Source organism: Hirundo rustica, chromosome 4 (assembly GCF_015227805.2).
Source record: "Hirundo rustica isolate bHirRus1 chromosome 4, bHirRus1.pri.v3, whole genome shotgun sequence".
In the NCBI taxonomy this organism is placed as follows: Eukaryota; Metazoa; Chordata; class Aves; order Passeriformes; family Hirundinidae; genus Hirundo; species Hirundo rustica.
The window spans coordinates 71470607-71489714 of record NC_053453.1 but is presented as its reverse complement, the minus strand read 5'-3'; the positions used below and the strand labels follow the sequence as shown (position 1 = coordinate 71489714).

Sequence of the window (19108 nt, the reverse complement as noted above, 5' to 3'; positions counted from 1 at the left end):
ACTAAGCAGCGCTTCTGAGGTGCTCTACCTCTCCCACCGCCCTCCCCCCCGCCCTTTCCCCGTTTTCTTACACCGCTTAGGATTTCTCCGTGTCCCTCCCAGTCCCGCACTTTGAAAAATAAATTTTAATTTACCGCCCCAAGGCCGAGGTGGTCGCGGCGCTCCCCAGCTCCCCGTGCGCGGGGAGGGGGCGAGCGCGGCGCTCCTCAGGAAATGCCGGCACTGCCGCTGCTGCGGGCAGCGCCCCCGGCCCGCCGCCCCCCGGCCAGCGGGCGCTGACCGCCGGGGTCGCTCCCGGAGCCTGCCCGGCGTGGAACAAGCCCCGGGGCGGGCGTTCATCGCGCCTGGGTGCGGAGAGGAGCCCGCCGAGGCCATGGGCGGCGGGGGGGCGGCAGCGGCGGAGCGAGGGGCGCCCGCCCGGACCGCGCCGCTGCCGCCGCGGGAGCCCTGGCGCCGCCGGAAAGTTTGCTCGGCGCTGAGCGCCGGCTCCCTCTCGGTGCTGCTGGCCCTGGCGGTGAAGCTGGAGCGGGGGAAGCGCGGCCGGGGGCCTCGGGGCTGGGGCTGGGTGTCTCCCGGCGCGGTGCCCCTCTGCCTGGCCGGCGCCTCGTTGGGCGCGGGGCGCTGCCCGGTGCGGCCGCGGGCGGCGGCGCTGCTGCTGCTGCTGCTTCTGCTGGCCGCCTGCTGCGGGGGGGAAGCGGTGGCGCAGACGGCGCTGGCGGCGGGGGAGGAGGAGGAGGAGGATCACTTGCTCTCCCTCGCCGCCACGGGGGTGGTGCTGAGCTGCCTGGCCGCCGTGACATGGCTGGTGCTGAAGCTGAGGCAGGGCGTCCTCATGCTCGCCGTGACTAGCGCGGCCAAGACCACGTCCCTCGTCGCCTTGGAGAGGGTCCCGGCGTCCTGGCGGCCCTACCTGGCCTACCTGCTGGGGCTGCTGGGCATCCTTCTGGCCGGCTACGCCGACCGGCTCTGGCCCCCGCGGCGGGCCGCCCCGCTGGCCGAGCCTCCCGCCGCCCCCCCGGCTGCGGACGAAGCCCCGGTGCTCAGGCGGCGGCGGCGGTCCAGCTCCATGATCTCCCCCGAGATGTCGGGCGGCGGCGGCGGCAGCAAGACCCACCGGAGGACTTCGCTGCCCTGCATCCCTCGGGAGCAGGTAGGGCAGGGGCGGAGGGGAGACCGCTGCCAAACTTTGCCGGGGGTCCCGGCGGAGGCGCGGGGAGCTGCGCCGTCCCGGCGCTGCTCGCCGAGGAGCCGCGCACGGTGCGGGCTTTCGCCGGTGCCGACAGCCCCGGGACGCCTCGGGACGGGGCCGGGGGAAGCCGGGCTCTCCGGACCGGTCTGACCTGCCCCGGCTGCGGGTGGCGAGCGGAGGGCTCGGGGTGCGCTTTTCTCTTACAGCTGTCGCCGGCGCTGGCTTTTCCTAAAGCTGGCCGAGGGAGGGCTGGGGGTGCACGGTGCCCGCTTGGCTCTCGGAGCCGGTGGGAACCTGCCCTCAGCGCAGCCCTCGGGTTTCCCAGCATCACTTAGGAACCTCGCTGTTTCAAACCTGTAGTTTCCCAGAAAGGTACCTTAGCCTTTTAAAACTTGCTTTAAGCTTGGAAGGGGGGTGTGTGCGTGAGCCAAGCAGCTTGTCCTCGGTGGGAGAAGTCCCTTATCAGGGCGGTAGCCTGTCCGCTGAGGCTCGTCTTTGCACTTTGCCTCCCCAAGGCTGTTGCCTTACGTGTAATCAATAGCTCCTGCTCTGCCGTGGCTGTGGGAACCGGTGCGAGGCACACGCGATTTATCTCAACTTTGTTTCCTTTGAGAGGCTGTGATTGGAATGGCTGAGTGAGAACTTTTTTACCGGCGATGCGTTCATTTCAACGCACACCTCAATAATAGTAATAATAATAATAATAATAATAATAATAATAACAACTGGAGAAAGAAGCAATCAAGCGTCGGTATCTTTACTGCACAGCTGTACAGAGTCCTGACACGGACACAGAGTGGGCTTACTCCTGCTTTTGAACTGTTTCTCTGTTGTTTTGAGATTTAAGATTGCCCCACGAAAGTACCACTCCGTGGGTCTCGTGTAACTGAGTGTCTTTGAAGTCAGCGCAAGCCCTGCTGAGCAGTGGAGAGGGAAACCTGGGGGGGAAATAACTATCAAATGTTGTGAAGCTTTCTTTTTCAATTTGTATTTAAAATGATTTCCGTGTGCTGTGATCGAGCGAAGCGTCTTGTGATACGCCAAAGGTTTTCTTTCAGGTGCCTTGCTGGATAAGCAGCAAAGTATTTTCCAAGTAATGGCATCTAACTGTATGGTGTGGGTGGCTAGTTTGTTTCTGGAAATGGTTCGATGACATCCCTTTGTGGTCGGTTTTGACATTTCTTAGAAGAGGGCCTGACAACCTTGTATACCTGATACTTGTTTTACAACAAATGTACCTGTTTATTTAACAGTTTCGTTCAAGTAAAGTAAATATTTACCACAGACAAATACAGTGTGAAAAAGTAGAAAACTGACCCAGTTCTGACTTTAACAGGAACTGAGAGGGGATGGTGTAAGAGTAATTTTTAAGTACAATAAGGCACGAAATTAAAACTGTTTATGCTTACATGGTGATGCTAGGCATTTCTGGTGGTTTCTTACAATAATAACTTGTGAGGCTTAAAACACATTTTCCACTTGTTTTCACACTTCCAATAAATGCAGCCTTTTAGTTAACATCTCTAAATGTAATCATTCAGAGACAGGACTCAGTGACCATGGTTCTTGTCTTTTCTTATGGAGGGATTTCAAATCTCCTGCATATACCAGAACATTAAACTGGTGATGGATAACAAGGTAGACTTCTTTTCTTTCCTTGATGGTGCATTACTTGGGGACAATGGTCAGTTTTGCCCCGAGCAATTCCCACCTCCAGGCTGTGGAGCTGAGCTGGAGTTAGCTGGCAACTGTTCAGTTCACCCCGCTGCAGGATTTTGGCAAATTTCTCTTTCTTTTGTTCTCACTCATTCTTAATCAATAGCAAGATCTGGTATTGCTTGTGTCCCTGTGTGATTAGAAATGGATGATAACTTTGGAGTTTGGAGAAACTTTCTGTATATTTTCTTTTCTTTTTAGCACAATGTGTGTATGTGAACTTCTCTCCCCAAAAGCTGTTCTCTTAAATAAATGCTAGCATGATAGAAAAATGGAAAAGATGAAACAAAGCTCTGTAAGGACCTCGAAGAAATGATGGGAGAAGTGGGACTCTCTTACAGCAGACAAAGTTTATGCTTATAGCAAAAATCAGTTCCCTGTAGACTTAAAGAAAGCACAGGTAAATGTTTTTCTTTTGGACAGTTTTTAAATATAACACGTTAAAAATAGAGATGAGGGCTTTGAAAGAAAACCAGGCCTTCTCTTGCCCCCCCTGTTTTTAAAAAACATCCTCTGAATATTTCTGGTCTTGTTTGTACATCTTTGAGCAGCCAACAGTTTTCATCAGGAAATAGATCCACTTTATTGCTTTGAAACACGTACTTCAATTTAGTGACAAACATTAGGCAAAGTTTCAGAGAACTTTCCCATCACTTTCTGTGTAATTTTTTCTCTTGCTGAGCATTTAATTGAGCTTTTATTTTCCCAGAATTTGATTCCCTTCATATCTAACTGTTTCTTTTAATTTGAGATTCTATGAGGGTTGGAATTTCTGAATTTTTTAGTCACACACATCTCAATCATAATCTGAATTCTTCCCTACTAGAATTTGAAGGTGAATCCATGTGGCATTGTGATGTAAAGGACAGTATCAGGAATTGCAAACTGACAACTTGGATATTGTGTTAGTACATCTTTTGTTAGCTGCCTATCAGTTCCAAAAGGAATTTGAAAAAAACCCCTTTCATTAAAAAAAGCCACCATCCAGAATTCAAATGGTACCGTGATGCAACCTTCTGTTGTTGCTAAAAGTGCTTTTTCCCCATTTTTGAATTCTGGGCTTTTTATGGTTGCTTTTTGTATATGTTCTCTCTCTTTCCCAACTTTGGCAAAGTCTTTGGAGTAAAAGCTTCCAGACTGCTGTGTGTGTGTAGATCTCATTGAGAAATGTGTGCCTGATCTTGCTCCCAGCTGAGTGTTGTCTCCCTGTGATTTCATCAAGGCTGGCTGAGGATGCTCACTCAGATCCTTGAGGGCTCGCTCACCCAGATTTGAAAGAGGATTCAGAGCAAAATTTTGAATGGATGGATAAGACAGGGAATGAATGAAGAAATACTTTTTTTTTTTTTTTTTCTCCCCCAGTAAAGGCAAAAGTGCTACCGAGAAGATGGCTTTTGGAGTTTCTTTCTCCAGGTTTTTGCAAACATTTTATCTCTTCTTAAAAGTGTGGAGACGAGGTTGGTGGGGGTAGGGAGGAGAGCAGAAATGTGTTCTATGTGGGGTTTTTCCCCCGTTGAAATATTATAATGCCTGTGTGCTCCAGAGCTCGTGCCTCTGCTTGATGAGTTAATCTTGACATACAGTAGTCCAAGGGGATGACTTTGCCTTGGTAGGTAGAAAGCTGCACAGGAGATGGTAGCTGGGCAAATTTAAACCATTCTGAAGACTCCCAGTTTTGCTTTCGAGCTTTCCTTGTTTGTTTTGTTTAAGGGAATGGGAAGCTTTCAGCAAGCTTGGATTTATTACAAGTGTGCGTTGTTTGCAGCTGCTGCAAATCGTTTTATTTGCTTTTGTAGGATTTTTTTCTTACCTTAGTCAGAAGACTGGAGGGGTACAGCACACATCAGTGTCTGAAGGACTTTCTGCTCCCCCAACTAGCAGATGACACCAGCCTGTGTGACAGAAGGCACTTGTGAGGTGCTGAGTCTTGCCCTGATCCATGCAGGAGGCAGCACTAGGATGGAGGAGCTTCTCCTGCAGCTCCACATACAAACTCCCGTCCGTGTTCTCTGCCTCGTAAGGCAGACAGGGTTTTTTTGTCCCTCTTCCTTCTGTATTTTTATTCTGCTCTTTCTCTCCTTCTGGCTAGTTGGAGAAGTAGAAAGCTCTTTGCCTTCCTGAGGGACATTTGAGGGTCTGTCCCTCATTTTCAGTAGGTTTGAGGCTTGGTAGCTGATCTGTGTTGTCGCATCTTTCCCATCCCTTCTCTCCTTGTTAAGAGTTATTTTTTCAGACCGGTAACTTTGGTGCCAGACTCATCTGTCTTTCTTCAGCAGCAGCAGTGGGTTTTTTTGCTCGATGGACTGTTCTCCATAGGGTTCTGGCTGGTAACTCTGCTTGTTCCCAGCCTGTAGCCTGGGAAAGTTGTGAGCCGGGACCATCGTTATCACCGCCTGTCTGTGGAGTCGAGGAGACAATACTGTAACCATTCACATGGTCAAAGATATCTTTGTGGTGATAAGATCTAAGAAACAGTGGAGAAAAAGAAATATATTTGTCTTCCCCCCCCCCCCTCCCCCCCAAGGGAAAATTAAGGCTTTATCTCTTCTCATTGTTTGATGGTAGGAGCTTTGTTAGTGCCAGGAATATGTTGCTTCTTCCCCCTTTGCTGGTTCTTCCTCGTTTTGCCTTAAAAAGTAGACAAACGTACCTTTGTGTTATAACCAATTTTTAATAATACAGATCCTGTCCTCTGGCTTGAAAATGGGAGCGATTAGGGTGCAACCTAGAGAATTTTAGAGGGGAGATGGCAGACTGAATTTAGATACTGAACTTTGTGTCAAAGACATAGTCTCCTATTGGATGTGTGAGGTTTTATATACCATATACCTCCTGCTAATAAGGTTTATTGAACTGTAATTACTCCAGTAAGATTTACTGGCATTGCCATTTAAGTCACTAAAAACGAAGGAATACTGAGGAGTTATGTCATCTGGTGACTTGCTGAAACACAACTGTGTAAAATATTTAAGTAAGGCTCCAGGAAAAATCACCCAGGGATTCCAGATGTAATGCTTTATTTTCTTTTGCATGGCTTCATTTACGCAAACCTGCTCTACTTGGGGTTTTTTTTTTTTTTTTTTTCATTTTTCTTTCAGCCTCACAAAAATGTTAAAACTGCTGGTGAAACTCTCGATTCAAAGGGCTTCGAATCTATTTTTGTCAATTGGTTAAATCAAGAAATGGATATTATGGTATATTGGCAAAAAAAGTGAAGTACAGTAGTGACTTTCTGCTCTTTCTGCCTGAAGTGTGAAAATGCAAAGCTGGGGAACTGAAAGAAATCCTGTGTACTCTGGGTTGTCATGTTAATTAAATAAACAGCCAGAACAGTGACCCTGTGTATGAAATGTGTTCTGAGAGACTTGTTGGGGGTTGGAGGGGAAAAACAGTGACACATGATGTTTTGGACGTTAACTGTGACATTTGTATGAATTTGTCCTAATCTGCTGTTAGTGTTCTCACATTCCAACTGTTTTTTTGTGGGAGACTGAGGCATAGCTGTGTGTTGCAAATAGAAGGAATATTGCTTGGGCTTTTTTCTTTAAAAAGTAATATAAAAAAAATAATCTCAGCCTGGAAGTGAAAAGGTTGCTGGGTTGTGGTGCCTGCAAACCGCAGGGCTTGGAGTGGGGGTGAGCTGACTGCATCCAAAATGATTTGAGAATGAAAAGAACACTGCTGCAATTAAAGCTTTGAGCCAGTTGCTGTGATTTACTTAGGTAATCTGATGGGAGACATACAGCTTGTAGCATATCCCTTGACAGACATGGAAAGAAATGTACAGATGCAGATAACAAAGTGGAAGTCGTGTTTTACTTTGTGCGTGGATTTTTAATTTTTTCCCTCTGCTTGGTTTTGAAGAAGTTTTTTTATGGATTGCCAAACACTTTCCTCAGACTATCTTCTGTGTTAGTCAGGGTGTCACTCAAAGAAATACCTCTCATTTGGATCATGTAGTTTTTGCAGGGATTTTTAATTTTTTTTTCCTTTGCTTGGTTTTGAAGAAGAATTTTTTTTTTTTAATGAATTACCAGACACTTTCCTCAAAGTCTCTTCTGTGTTAGGGTGTCACTCAAAGAAACACCTCTCATTTGGACTATGTAGTTTTTCAGGTTTTGGGACGAAGGTGGTGGGGTTGGTTTTTATTTTTAATTTTTTAACTTTTTTTTTCTTTTTCTTTTTTGATGTTTGTTTCTTCTTGTGTGTGTGTTTGAAGAAGTTGGGGTTTTTTTATGAATTACCAGACACTTTCCTCAAAGTCTCTTCTGTGTTAGGGTGTCACTCAAAGAAACACCTCTCATTTGGACTATGTAGTTTTTCAGGTTTTGGGACGAAGGTGGTGGGGTTGGTTTTTATTTTTAATTTTTTAACTTTTTTTTTTTTTCTTTTTTGATGTTTGTTTCTTCTTGTGTGTGTGTTTGGGGGAGGGTGTTTGTTTGTTTTTGCTTGTGTATGTTTGTGGGGCTTGTTTGTTCGCTCGTGGCGTTTTTTATGTTCAAGTTGTCTTGCTCCAAGTCCTGCTGCGAGTTTTGCTTTAAGCCCTGCTGCAAGCGGTAGCATCAATTCCATGTACCGGGAGTAATAAAACCAACAATTAAACGCGATGCCTGCCTGAGTTTCAAGTCGTGGGTGGAATATCAGCGCTTTTCTTTCTGAGCCGCTTTTGGAGATCCACTGGGGTGGTGGGAAGAGGAGGCGCCGCACCCCTTTTATCAAGCTCTGGCTCCTTTAGTGTTTCAAAGGAAAGGCTTTGAGCCGCTTTTCTCCCATTCTGTGTGGGTGTGTGTCAGTGTGGCGAGCCTTTCCTGGTGACGAAGGTGAAGGTGATGATGATGGTGGTGGTGAAGGCGATGGTGATGATGATGATGGTGGCGATGAAGGCGGCGCGGTCCCTCCCGCAGCGGGCGGGCGCTGCCGGCGCGGCCCCCTAGAGGGCACGAGAGCCCCTGCGCCGCTCGGCGCGGCCGGACCGGGCACCAGGCATCCTCCGCAAAAATCTGTCCGTGGTCCTTAACTCGGCCCCTGCCGGCTTCTGCTCTTCCAGCCGCGTCCCGGGCTGCCCGCACCCCGTGGCTCCGCGGTGTCAGGGCCAGGAGCTGGATTTGGGGGATCCTGGTGGCTCCTCGCCACCGCAGAATACCTCGAGACTCTGTGTAAACGTTTATAAATGAGATGGAAAATGCCGGGTGGAAAGTGCAAGAGCAGAACATCCCCGCTCTCCTCTGCACTGGTGAGGCCACAGCTGGAGCTCGGTGTCCCAGGTCAGGAAGGACAAGGAACTGCTGCAGAAGGTTCAGCGCAGGGCTGTGGAGATGATGAGGGACTGGAGCATCTCTCCTGGGAGGAAAGGCTGAGGAAGCTGGGCTTGTTTAGCCTGGAGAAAAGATGGTTCAGAGGGGATCCCATCAATGCATCCACACATCTGAAAGGTGGGTGCCAAGGGCACGGGGCCAGGCTCTCGTCAGTGGTGCCCAGCGCCAGGGGCACAGACTGAAACACAGCCAGCTCCACTGAATATGAGGAAAAAGTTCTGTGAGGGTGACTGAGCACTGCAACAGCCCAGAGAGGCTGTGGAGCCTCCTCTGGAGAGATTCAAAACCTGCCTGGCCATCACCCTGTGTCACCTGCTCTTGGTGAGCCCAGAAACTGCATTCACAGAGGCCTTGGCAGAAGGGCTGGACTAGATGATCTCCAGAGGTGCTTCCAACCCCAACCTTTCTGTGATTCTCTAATGTGCTGATGAGACAAATGCTCCTTCACTGCTGCTGAACACAGGAGATGGATGGATGTTTTTGTGCCCCCTCAAGGGTTGCTGAGGAAAAGGGAAAACATGCAGCATAGAGAAGATACTGGTGGTTGTAAGAATTTGGTCAGTGAAATAGCATTGTTAAATTCTGAACCTGTCAAGAAAAGGATTTTGTGTCAGTTGGCAGTGCTGGTCACTGAAAAGATTTTGTGTTTGTGAGGTTTTATAATGAAATTGGTTTACAGCACTCCATACCATGCTTTCAGTATCAAGTTTGTATCTGTATCAGATGTACAGAACGATTAGGGTCCACAGGTAGCCCAAACTTCTGAGCCTCATCTAAGAAGAGACTGAAAATCCACATAAAAACAGATCTGACTGAGGGGAATTGATGAGGTATTTGCCTAAAAATGAAAGAATAGAAAGGAATTTGAGGGGGAAAAAAAATAAAGAAAAAACCACCCCCCAACCCCAAAACAAACTCCCCCCAAAGCTTTTATTTTTAAACTGCTACAAAGAAGTCAGATTGTGTGACACAGAAGTATACACTGATCGTGGAAAATACGTGCATGTCACAATGTGTGAATGAAGCTCTTCCAACTTAGACATTTGTATTTAATATTTATTGAAGGGTACAGGTTTCTGATGCCAAACAGGTTGAGGATTAGAAAAATGGACTTTTTTTTTCCTTTTTAATCTGATGCTAATTAGGGAGAGAGTTCCCAGTTGCTTACTCTGTGTGCTTTAGTGACTGAACTGCTTTATCTGAAGTGCCTACTTACTAGGACCTATCACTGCATGACTCTCTGTATTTCTACTGTAATTAACTATTGAAAAAAAAATTAAGGAGAAGATATTTATGAGCATCAATGCAGCTAAAGGCTCTCCTTCTGCCCCTGCACGAGGCTGGAAAATTACAAAGCCTCCACATATCAGAAATAGCTCAGAGCATAGCTGAGGCCTCCTTGGCTAACACCCCCAATCCACCAGTGAAATATGTGGGGTTAAAGTGGTTTATTTGACTTTTGTATTTTGTAGGTTGCTGAAGTTGGCTTTGTTCTGTAGTAAGATTTATGCTTTGGTTTGGATTTTAAAATAAAATAGAATTCTATTCTGCGTCATTTTGTTGGGATTTATTTTTTTTTAATGGGATTTTTGTCTGCCTAACTCTGTAGGAGTGGTGCTTTTCAAATATCCTCATGATGCTTTTTCTGATGGTTGCTGAAGTCCTGAGGCACACCCTGCTGACAGTTTTAAAAAAGCAACCCTTCCTCTCAGACTGGTTGGTCCTCTTAGAACTATCTCACCTTCATTAAAAGCTGTGTGACATATAAATATGATGATGCCTGCTGGAAAACTGTTGCTGTGTTTTGAGGATCAAGTCACTGAGGGTTGTTTGGTTTATTTTTTGTTTTAAAAAAGCTTCTTGTCTCTGGTTGTCTTTGAGTAAATTGTAGGACAACAAATACTACTGAACTTCAAAACTGCACATTACTTATTCTGAGCAGCATCCTTCTGACTGTTCTTTGAGTAAATTTGTCCATAAGCCCGGTTGTGAAATGAATTCCAGACAGGGAAAGAATTGAGTATTTCAGCTGTGAAGGTTGTTTATTTTTTTGAACTATTTCACTCCCAGCAGGTTGATGATACCTTAGTGGCATCTCTGTGTGCTGGAGTTGCTGCCAGGGCACCTAAATTGCCCTAAATGCCCTAAATTGCTCCTCACCCTGGAGTACAGATATTTTGAGTCTCTTGCACTTTTGTTGTGTGGCTTTAAATAAACCCATGCGTGTTTGTGTTCAGTGTCACAGAGGAGAGGCAGAGCATTAATCTATTTTGTTACCAATGTTACATTAAAAAAAAAAAAATTGATTCCTGGCAAATACATACACCCCAAATTTACCCTAAAATGTGGCTGTGGGGTTGCTGGAGAGGCCAGAGTGGGGGGCTCTGTGTTGTCAGTAAAAAAAAGCAAAAGCACCCTCAGGAGCTTTTCTTCTTGCTGCCTGACCAGCCGAGGATGAGGGTCCTTGAAAAGGGCGGTGCATGGGATATGTCCATGCAATTTTTTACTCCACTTCTGTGAACTATAATCTACATATGCTCTCCCAAGCTTGTTGTTGCCTGCAGAGTAAAACTTGTAAAACCTTGTCTATGCTCATTGAAGTGACAGCTGTGGAAAGGTGCAGACCTGTGTGCAAAAATGTAGATTAAAAAGGGCTGCACAGCCTTATGGACTGGCTACCCTTGTCTCTGTGAATGCAGCGTCAAGTGCTTTTGTGAGTATTTTTTTTTTTTTTCCCTTTCCTTTTATTTTCTTTCTTCTCTTTCCCTTCCTGGCTCTACTTCCCCTTTTCTCCTTTTCTTTCTTTCTTATCGGCGCCTGTTTGAGCTCACCAGCTGACAGATCTAACTGGGGTTTCCTTGCAGAGTAGACTCTGCTGCTTCAACTCCTCTACAAACCCACCCCCCAGTGCAGCTACCACTATTTCTATATTGGTAATGCTGAAGTCCTTCCCCCAAAACTCCCTTTTGAATTGTGAGGAGCTGCTGGATGCTGCACTGTATTTTCTGGTGCATTTCTCTTTAGCTGTACTGGTGATGCCAACCACAGGTTGTTCTTGGCAAAGTCTGATCACTGTATTTTATGTTGATAAGGAACTTCAATGTGTTTGGGTGCATCTAACTGAGAAGATGCTGTTCATGTGGCTGGAGTTTTAGTTGGAATCTGTCACTGGGATTGTTACAGGAATACTCGTGCTGAAATGCAGTTCTGCCTCTTACTCTTGTGAGACAATGGATACCTTCACCTTCTTATTCGGTGATATTTGAAAATTCATATGGTACAAGTGAAGTCTTTTTCTTGAATTCTTTTTGTAAAGGTTATTAATCATCTCCTCCTGCTTCTCCTGTTTCCAGTGCCCAGCCCTCCCAGGCTAACAGGGTAATCCTTTCAGTTCAGTCCTTAGTGCAGAAGGAGTTGTGCTCGCATCCTAAAATCCAAAGACAGCTTTTAAATTTTTTTTTTTTCACAGCTAGCGATTCTTTTTTCTTACTTTAAATAAAGTAATTCAAAGCTAACATTCGTTGTGTTGCAGAAAATGTGACCTGACACCTCGTAGTCTGTTTTTATAGATCTGTGCATGCACATATAGATATTTATATATATGTTCATATATATATGTGTGTGTATGTATGTATATATACAAATCAGTATTGTGCAGTTGAGGGGGGTAGAATTCTTTGCTTGACTCTGGCAGCACAGTCAACAAGCCTGAGTTCCATATGACAGGATTCTTTTTGGATATTAAATAGTATTTTCCAATGTTTCCACAGGCAGGCTTGTTTACTAATATGCCAGCTTTACTAAATATTGCTTGACTTTTGACCCATTATAGTTTAAATACTTCTTCTCTGTTCTTGATTTGCAAATGTATGCCAAGTTGTGCAATTATTTTTTAGTTATTTGTAAACACTCGAGTAGTGATTTTGATCAACAGATAACCACTTATGCCTTACAAAGGATACGTTCCAGTGTTAAATTTGGAGCTTGGTGCCACAGGTCTGTTCTCGAGGTGCAAAGCCATCAAGGTGCTTTCCATGGTGTCCCTGGTGCCTGGACTGACTTGCTGCTGGCTTTAGCTGTGATGTGAAGCGCGGGACTGGCTGGGCAGGAGGAGCTGAAAAGGTCCCAGTGCAGCCTAAACTGGAGCCATCCTTGTGGGCATAAATAAGGGCTTGTTTAGCATGGAGCTGTGGCTGATGAGAAATATGATAAGGCCTGTTGAAATAAATAGGTGACTTGTATTTTTACAGATAAGCACAATGAGCTTTACCTGGTCAAACTCTGTTATGTGTAGTGGATAGGTTGTTGCTGCTATGTACCTGTTCTCTTGGAAGCTGTGGACTGGTTTATATTTGGTATTTATTAAAACAGTTCCCTGAAATTCACTGCATTTCTGTCGATTCTGAATTCTGTACGAGCTGAAACGTTTCAAGATAATTCATGTGCCATCACCAAGGTGGTTGTTTTTTTTGTTTTTAAGACCAGCTTAATGTGTCTGCAGCTGCCATTCTTAAATGCAGTCCTAATTGTCTACTGATTACACAAAACTGCAAATGAATAACGTTCTATTAAAGGATTTAATGCTGTACTTCATGTGTGCCTGTGAGGGATGGAACTGCGAGGTTGGTTTGGGAGTTAAAAGGGGGATAAGGGTGGAAAGGGAACCTGAACCATTCCAGCAGGCTTCTGCTCAGAGTTGCAGAGTATTCATCTTTCCCATGACTTGTGGAGAAGTAAAAAACCTTTAGAAGCAGGCAGGTGTGTACAATTTCATCATTTTAGACAGCATGGGCTCTGTTCATGCCTCATTGCAGAGACCATAGTCAGAAATCTGTTCAGTGGCAGAGAGGAAATATTGTCTGTGCTTTTTTGGGGCTGAAAACTGACTTCTGGGCCACAGGATCCAGAATGCTGATTCCTGCTGAGCCTGCTGTGTTTGTGTCAAGCAGGGTCATAGAGGAGCATAGGGTAATAGTGCAACATTAGATGGACTGGGGTGCCAGCACTAAATCACATATTCCAGCTTAAATTCCGCTTGAAGATCCAAGGCTGTTGTTTCCTCTTGGCGAGGCACCTTTGGAATCAGAGCCAGCTCACAGGAAATACGAGGAACCGGGGCTTAACTGAAATTGAGGACCTCTAAACCTGGCTTTCTGGATACATCTGTTGTGGTGAGACAGAGAGAGATGGCAAACACAAATATTGCTTGGAGAGCTCTTGAGCATTTTTAAGCAAAGAGTAAGGACAGATTGTCTGCCCCCTTCCTCTCAAAGCTATCCAAACTTTATTTCAGCCTTCTCTTCTGTTGTGTGTGGTGTATAAATCTAGTCCTAAAATGTGTGATGCTCTTATTCAGAGTTGGTGGATGGTACGACTGAGGCATGGTTTCATTCCAGAATTTTAGCTGCCATCATCCTTGGATCTTGAATCCAGATTCAAAATCTAGAATTTTCTTTTCCTTTTTTTTACTATGCATAGATGAACAAGAAGATCCTTAAGATTAACCTTAAGACTTCCTAATTTGGGCTGAGATCTGCCACTCAAGCAGACATTTTTAAAACCCAAAATTTTAAATTCTGGATATTTATCATATCAGCATGCCTGGACATGCTGTCATGTTTAGATCTTTAGATTTTATCTCTCTTTTGGAAATTGCAACTTATCTGTGTTTAAAAAATGGTGAAATTCTTCCAGTTGCAATAATATGTGTTTATTTCATGTTCTGATCTGCTTTATAAATTGTCTCTTCTCAAATGGAAGTGGTAATGTGATGCTGAGAAAAACATTGATTTTTACACTGAAGTCCCTGTATTGCAAAATTCACTGATATGCACTTAAAAAAACCCAGCCCAAAAAAATCCTCAGATTTTGGAGCAGTGACAAAACAGCTCCCTTCTGTCATTCAGTGCACTTATGAGAACTTGGCCTGGGGGGCTCTGGGTCTTTCATTTGGTTAAGGTTTTTAGAACTGAGATGAAAGTAACAATCAGATTGTCTTAATCATTTATAATAGCAGGCTAAGGAGATGAGAACTTTAAGGAGAAACTTGATAGCCCAGGGAGTATCTTTCCTGTGATCTTAATGCATTGCTATCTAAAACAGTGAGTCAGTGCTTCTAAGCATAATTATGTCATATACTATCTTTTGAATGCTTGAATCTGCAACTGCAGATGTTTTTAATGAAATTTTAGATATCTGACTTCTTAGCTGTTTGCAGGTTTGTTTTCTTTTTCCATGTGTTTATTTAATAAAAAGCAAACTTAAAAGAAATGTCATGATATTGATGGCCACATGCTTTGAGTTAACGGCTTCCTCAGTGCCACTCTTCTGAATGGTCAAATGTGCTTTTTTGATCTAGGAATGCTTACATCAATGAGCTGATTATTCCTGCCTCGTTCCCTATCTTCTAGTCCAGCAAATGTGACCCCCCTTTCCTCTCTTGTGAAAGACAGGCCAGACAACTCAAGGATGGGCTTTGGCCCCTTGATTCTGCTTCTAGATGTTAGGAAAGGTGAATTAGATTCATTTGATGCTTGTCTGTGAGTAACCACCCAAGAATGACTGCAGTTTTATCTGGTGAGATTTTTTTTTTTTTTTTTTCCTTAGCTCATTTCACTTCTTTCCTTTCAGCTGGCATCTGGTGGGTGTTTTTGTTTCTTTGCTTTTGGTTTTGTTTGTTGTGTGTGTGTATGTTTGTTTGTTGAAACAGAGAGATCCACCCACGGGTGTCAATCTGTGAAGATGCCACCTCCGATTTTTAAGGGACGAGAGTTACCTGGCTCTAAGTGCAAAAGCTTGAATGCAAAAATTCACTGATGCCGTGGACGAAATTTCCATAGATGAAGGATAGGTTTGCTCTGGTCCCACTATGTGAAATGAAGACAGGAAGGCAGTTTCAGATGAGCACAGGTAAAATTTCCCAGAAGTGGGTGAAGTCTGTCCTAAGAATGTGTGTTAACTGTAGAAAGATGCTCGCTGTTTTTTCATTTGTTAACACCAAATCAAGAAATGCATTCCGGTGATTACTGCTGTTGTTTCACCTCTCCCCTCTATATTCTAATGCTGGATATATTTATTGTTTAATCCTTTGCCCCTCCATAGGGTTATAATGGCCTTTCACCTTTTTGGGCCTGTTTGTTCTGAGCCGTGGTGTGGCTCGTGTGACATCACAAACATTTGTGTTGGCAGTCCTTCCTCGTGGAGGGCTCTGGAGTCTGACAGTGGTGAAGATGACTAAGTAGAGACAGATTTATGTGGAAATCTTATTAATACCCATAAAAGAGAGAATGAAGGCATAAGAAATTTGGCTCCAAAAAACAACCAAAAAATGCGCTGTTCTTAGAAACATTTGGCGTAGCTCCATCATGCCTTTTGTGGGAACTGGTTCTTTGTCTGGCCTAATCGAGACTTCTTTTTTTTTTTTAAAAAAAAAGATTACTAAAGACTTCCACTTTTCCCAAACTTTCTCACAGTAGAATAAAATTAATTTTCACTTTGGTAATGCACAAATCAGTTAATTATTTCAAAGACAATGAAACACAGATGTCTCCCCTTGTTTCTCAGCAAAGATTTAATGGTAGCCTTGCTGGGAGATCTTTCACTGCCTCCAAATGTCCATAGATGTTACATGGTGCTCATAATCAAAGCAGTTTACTAAGAAGGGGATATAATTTTCACTTACAGTGTGTGAGAGCTGGGAAAAAAGCTGTATCAGAGATGTGAAATCATAATTCAGTTTCTTTCATAACACACTGGATACCAGCCTTGGGAGAGGAGTTTCTGATGCTCAGTGTGTGCTAAGACTCATGCTCTTGTCTATGCAGCTGGAGTAAGATTTTCTGCCTAGAAAACTCATCTTCATTTATGGCATAACCCATAATATGTGCAGAAATGTTTTATAAATAAAACTACCTGCATGTGCTCATTGCACGTGCATATAGAGCTTTTTGTCTTGGAAATAATTTCCAATATATTGTTCCTGTTGAATGTGTGATGGAAAAAAGTTCTGGTTTGCTTTTAGCTATTGCTTTGATGACCTAGGCATGTTGTTCATTGAGATATTGTGTTTTAGATCTTAAACTGATGCATGTACCAGCAAGAGTCTTGTACTTTTTCCATGTGTGTGTTATTTTTCCCAGCAAGCATGATATTCCAGGCTCACTCCTGATGTGACCACATACTGCTTTGAAATAGGAAGCAATAAATTAGCTTTTATGGCTGGCTTATGAGCAAGATCTTATTCTTTATTTGTTTACCTCTGCTTGTTGGATGTGTGCAATTTTTAGGCCTGCTGTTAGCACTGCTACCGAAATGGTTACCATTTCAGATCAAAGCAGCAACAAAATGAAGAGGAAAAGAGGAAAAAAAAATTTCCTATCTGGATGAAAAGATGATTTATATCTTCTTATGTTTGCCCAGGTAAAAATCTTCACCATGAACTGTTGCTTACAGCCTGGAAGACAGCTCACATCCACTGTTCTTAGGTTGTTGTCCCTCATCTGCAGGCAGTGGAAAGCATTCTGCATTGGGCTGACGTAGAGGGAATTGATATCCTGCAAATGGCTTGTTGGCCAGGAAGTGAAATTGTTACCTTGAAGTCTCAGGGCTGTGGCCCTGTGATGATAGCAATGTGCTCCTCAGGTTCCTGAGATGGCATAGCTCTTTTTGTAAGTCTTGGTAAGATTTCAGGGCTTCCATCCTCTCCAATCCTCTCCTTCCGTTCCTGCACTTTTTTGTCATTTGTGAGAGCAGTGATGCTTCACGAAAGCATTTCCTCAGGCCAGTAGGTTTTATCATTAAGTGGCTTTGTCAGATGCTTCCACACAGCTGCCAGCATTGAAGTCTTTTATTTCTTGGTGTTTGAATATTAAGTGGCAAATCAGTGCCCCCTCTGCTAATCTTGCTTAGCATTTGTATTGGTCTTACTTTTAGAACACCCTTGGCCTTCTGAGGTGTGTCATGTATTCAACTTGGCTGAACTGGATGGGCAATAAGGGCACTTGGCATCTCCCAGGAATGAATATGCTGACAGATTAATCCTGTGTTGACTTTTATCTTATACAGTGTTGTGGAAAAGCCATAGAAATCACTGTTATTTCTTGCTTGGGTCAGAGACACGGTTGGAAGGCATGTACTGAAATTGTTAGTTCTAACCTGCTGTCCTCTGAGCTAGACTTGTCCTATATCTCTGTGGGATTCATGGAAGCTGAGAGGGAGAGAAAGCGTTGAGAGCTCTTTGTGTTGGGTGTAATACATCTTGTTGGCCTTACTTGAGGTAAATGAAATGTTAAATCAGGAGAGGTGAATTGGTTCCTTGTCTTCTTCCTTGCTTCAGCTGTGTGATTTACCTGAGACCAGCTGGCTTGGGCTCATGCAAAATCCATGGGCAGATGAATTTGGATAAAATTCAGTTTGAAGGGAAGTGTGGTTCTCAGTGTTCCCTTGTTTGCCATGGAAGCCAAGTGCATCACATCCGCTCTTGGCTGGATGAAGCCTGGAAGTCCAGAGTTCCCTTGGAATTCTTCTCGTACTTTACAGCTCCTCCCTGCTTTTTATAGGCAAACAACATTCTTTGAGAGGCCTAGAGGGCGGAAATGGCTATGAACAAAACCCATATCTTTTCTGATATGTCAGAAGATACGAGAAAAGAATGGTGTGCTCCATGTCTGCTGGTAGCTGATTTCTTTTCATCCTATTTATTCTGTAGAAGAAAAAAAGCTCGGTTGGATATTGGGGAAAACTTTTCTATGAGTAGTAGTAGTAAAGTTCTGCAACAAGCTATGTAGGGAAATTTCATCTGTCTACATGAAAGGTTCTTTTAGAACAGCGTTTTAGATATTTTTCCAAGCGGATCTAGATTTTTCTTAAAGAAAGCCATAGTTGATGCTGCCAGTATTTCCTGCCTGTGGGCTGTGCCCCCCAGCTGCTGGCCAGAATCTTTGTGCAATTCCAGTTGTCCTGTTTGGTGCAGACCCAACCAGAAAGCCCCGTTTATGTTCCAGTCAGTGCCCAAAGTGGAGTGTTAATCCTACTCCAGAGCCAGGAGCTTGCAGCCTAGGTGCCTGCCCTTAGACAGGATTCCTGAAGAGCAGATCAGATGTCTTGTGTCTGTTCTGCTGTTGCCCTTCTCTAATTCGGGAAGTGCTGTGTTATTTAGTTTGTATTACCAAGTCATGATTGGTGGCAGACTCTTTTTTTTTGCCCCCCTCTTTCTTTTCCCCGTAAATGATAGTGTTCAGGTTCCAGGTAGGCTCCTAATTGCTCTTCATTCTGGCTCGGCTACAAGCGGATTTATCAAGTCCACTTGTTAACTTAATGCTTTTATGGCTGCCAAGAGAGTGCCACAGGGACTAAGTGAGATGGAGTGGCCGGGATTTGTTAGACTTTGTGTGTGGGGAGGTTTCCTAGCAGCCAGATAAGGGACAGCAGTTTGAAGGGCACAGCAGCACCCTTGTCACCATTTGCTCATGTGAGGGAGCAGCGCTGGACTTGGGAGAGAGCTCCCGTGGGAGGAAGGGCTTGGGGATGGGTGTGTGTAGGGTACAGCACGTTCTGTGCCTTTCTGCCCTTCTGCCCTTCTGCCCAGCTGAGTAGTTCTCATCTGCTCGGGTTTTAATGCTTGATGTCACTCCATGTTGGTTTGTTTGGTTTTTTTGTCATTTTGCTCTGAACTAACTGTATGGTTCTTAAAGGCTGTTAAAAGTCTCAGCATGGCAGCTGTAAAATTGCCTAATCAACTCCAGGAGATAATCTTTCCTAGGGGAGACCTTTGAATGCACTGACTGTAAGCTGGAATAGGTCAGATGCCTCCAGGTAGCTTTCTGGGAATCTTGTTTTTAAAACTGTATCTACCTGCTTTGTTAGGAGCTAAGGAACTGGTTAGTGGGAC

General features: G+C 44.5%; 1 protein-coding gene across 2 annotated transcripts in view; it reads left to right on the top strand.

Annotated features, from left to right (window-relative positions):
* Nucleotides 1-1015: 1015 nt before the first annotated feature.
* PDE3A (phosphodiesterase 3A) overlaps nucleotides 1016-19108 on the top strand; it is a 216572-nt gene continuing 198479 nt past the window's right edge. The window contains exon 1 of one of the 2 annotated variants that reach the window (XM_040062166.2): nucleotides 1016-1150. In XM_040062166.2, coding sequence (XP_039918100.1) covers nucleotides 1067-1150 — 84 coding nt within the window. In that variant the 5' untranslated portion in view covers nucleotides 1016-1066. The remainder of the gene's footprint in view (nucleotides 1151-19108) is intronic. The other variant, XM_040062171.1, reaches the window with a different exon arrangement.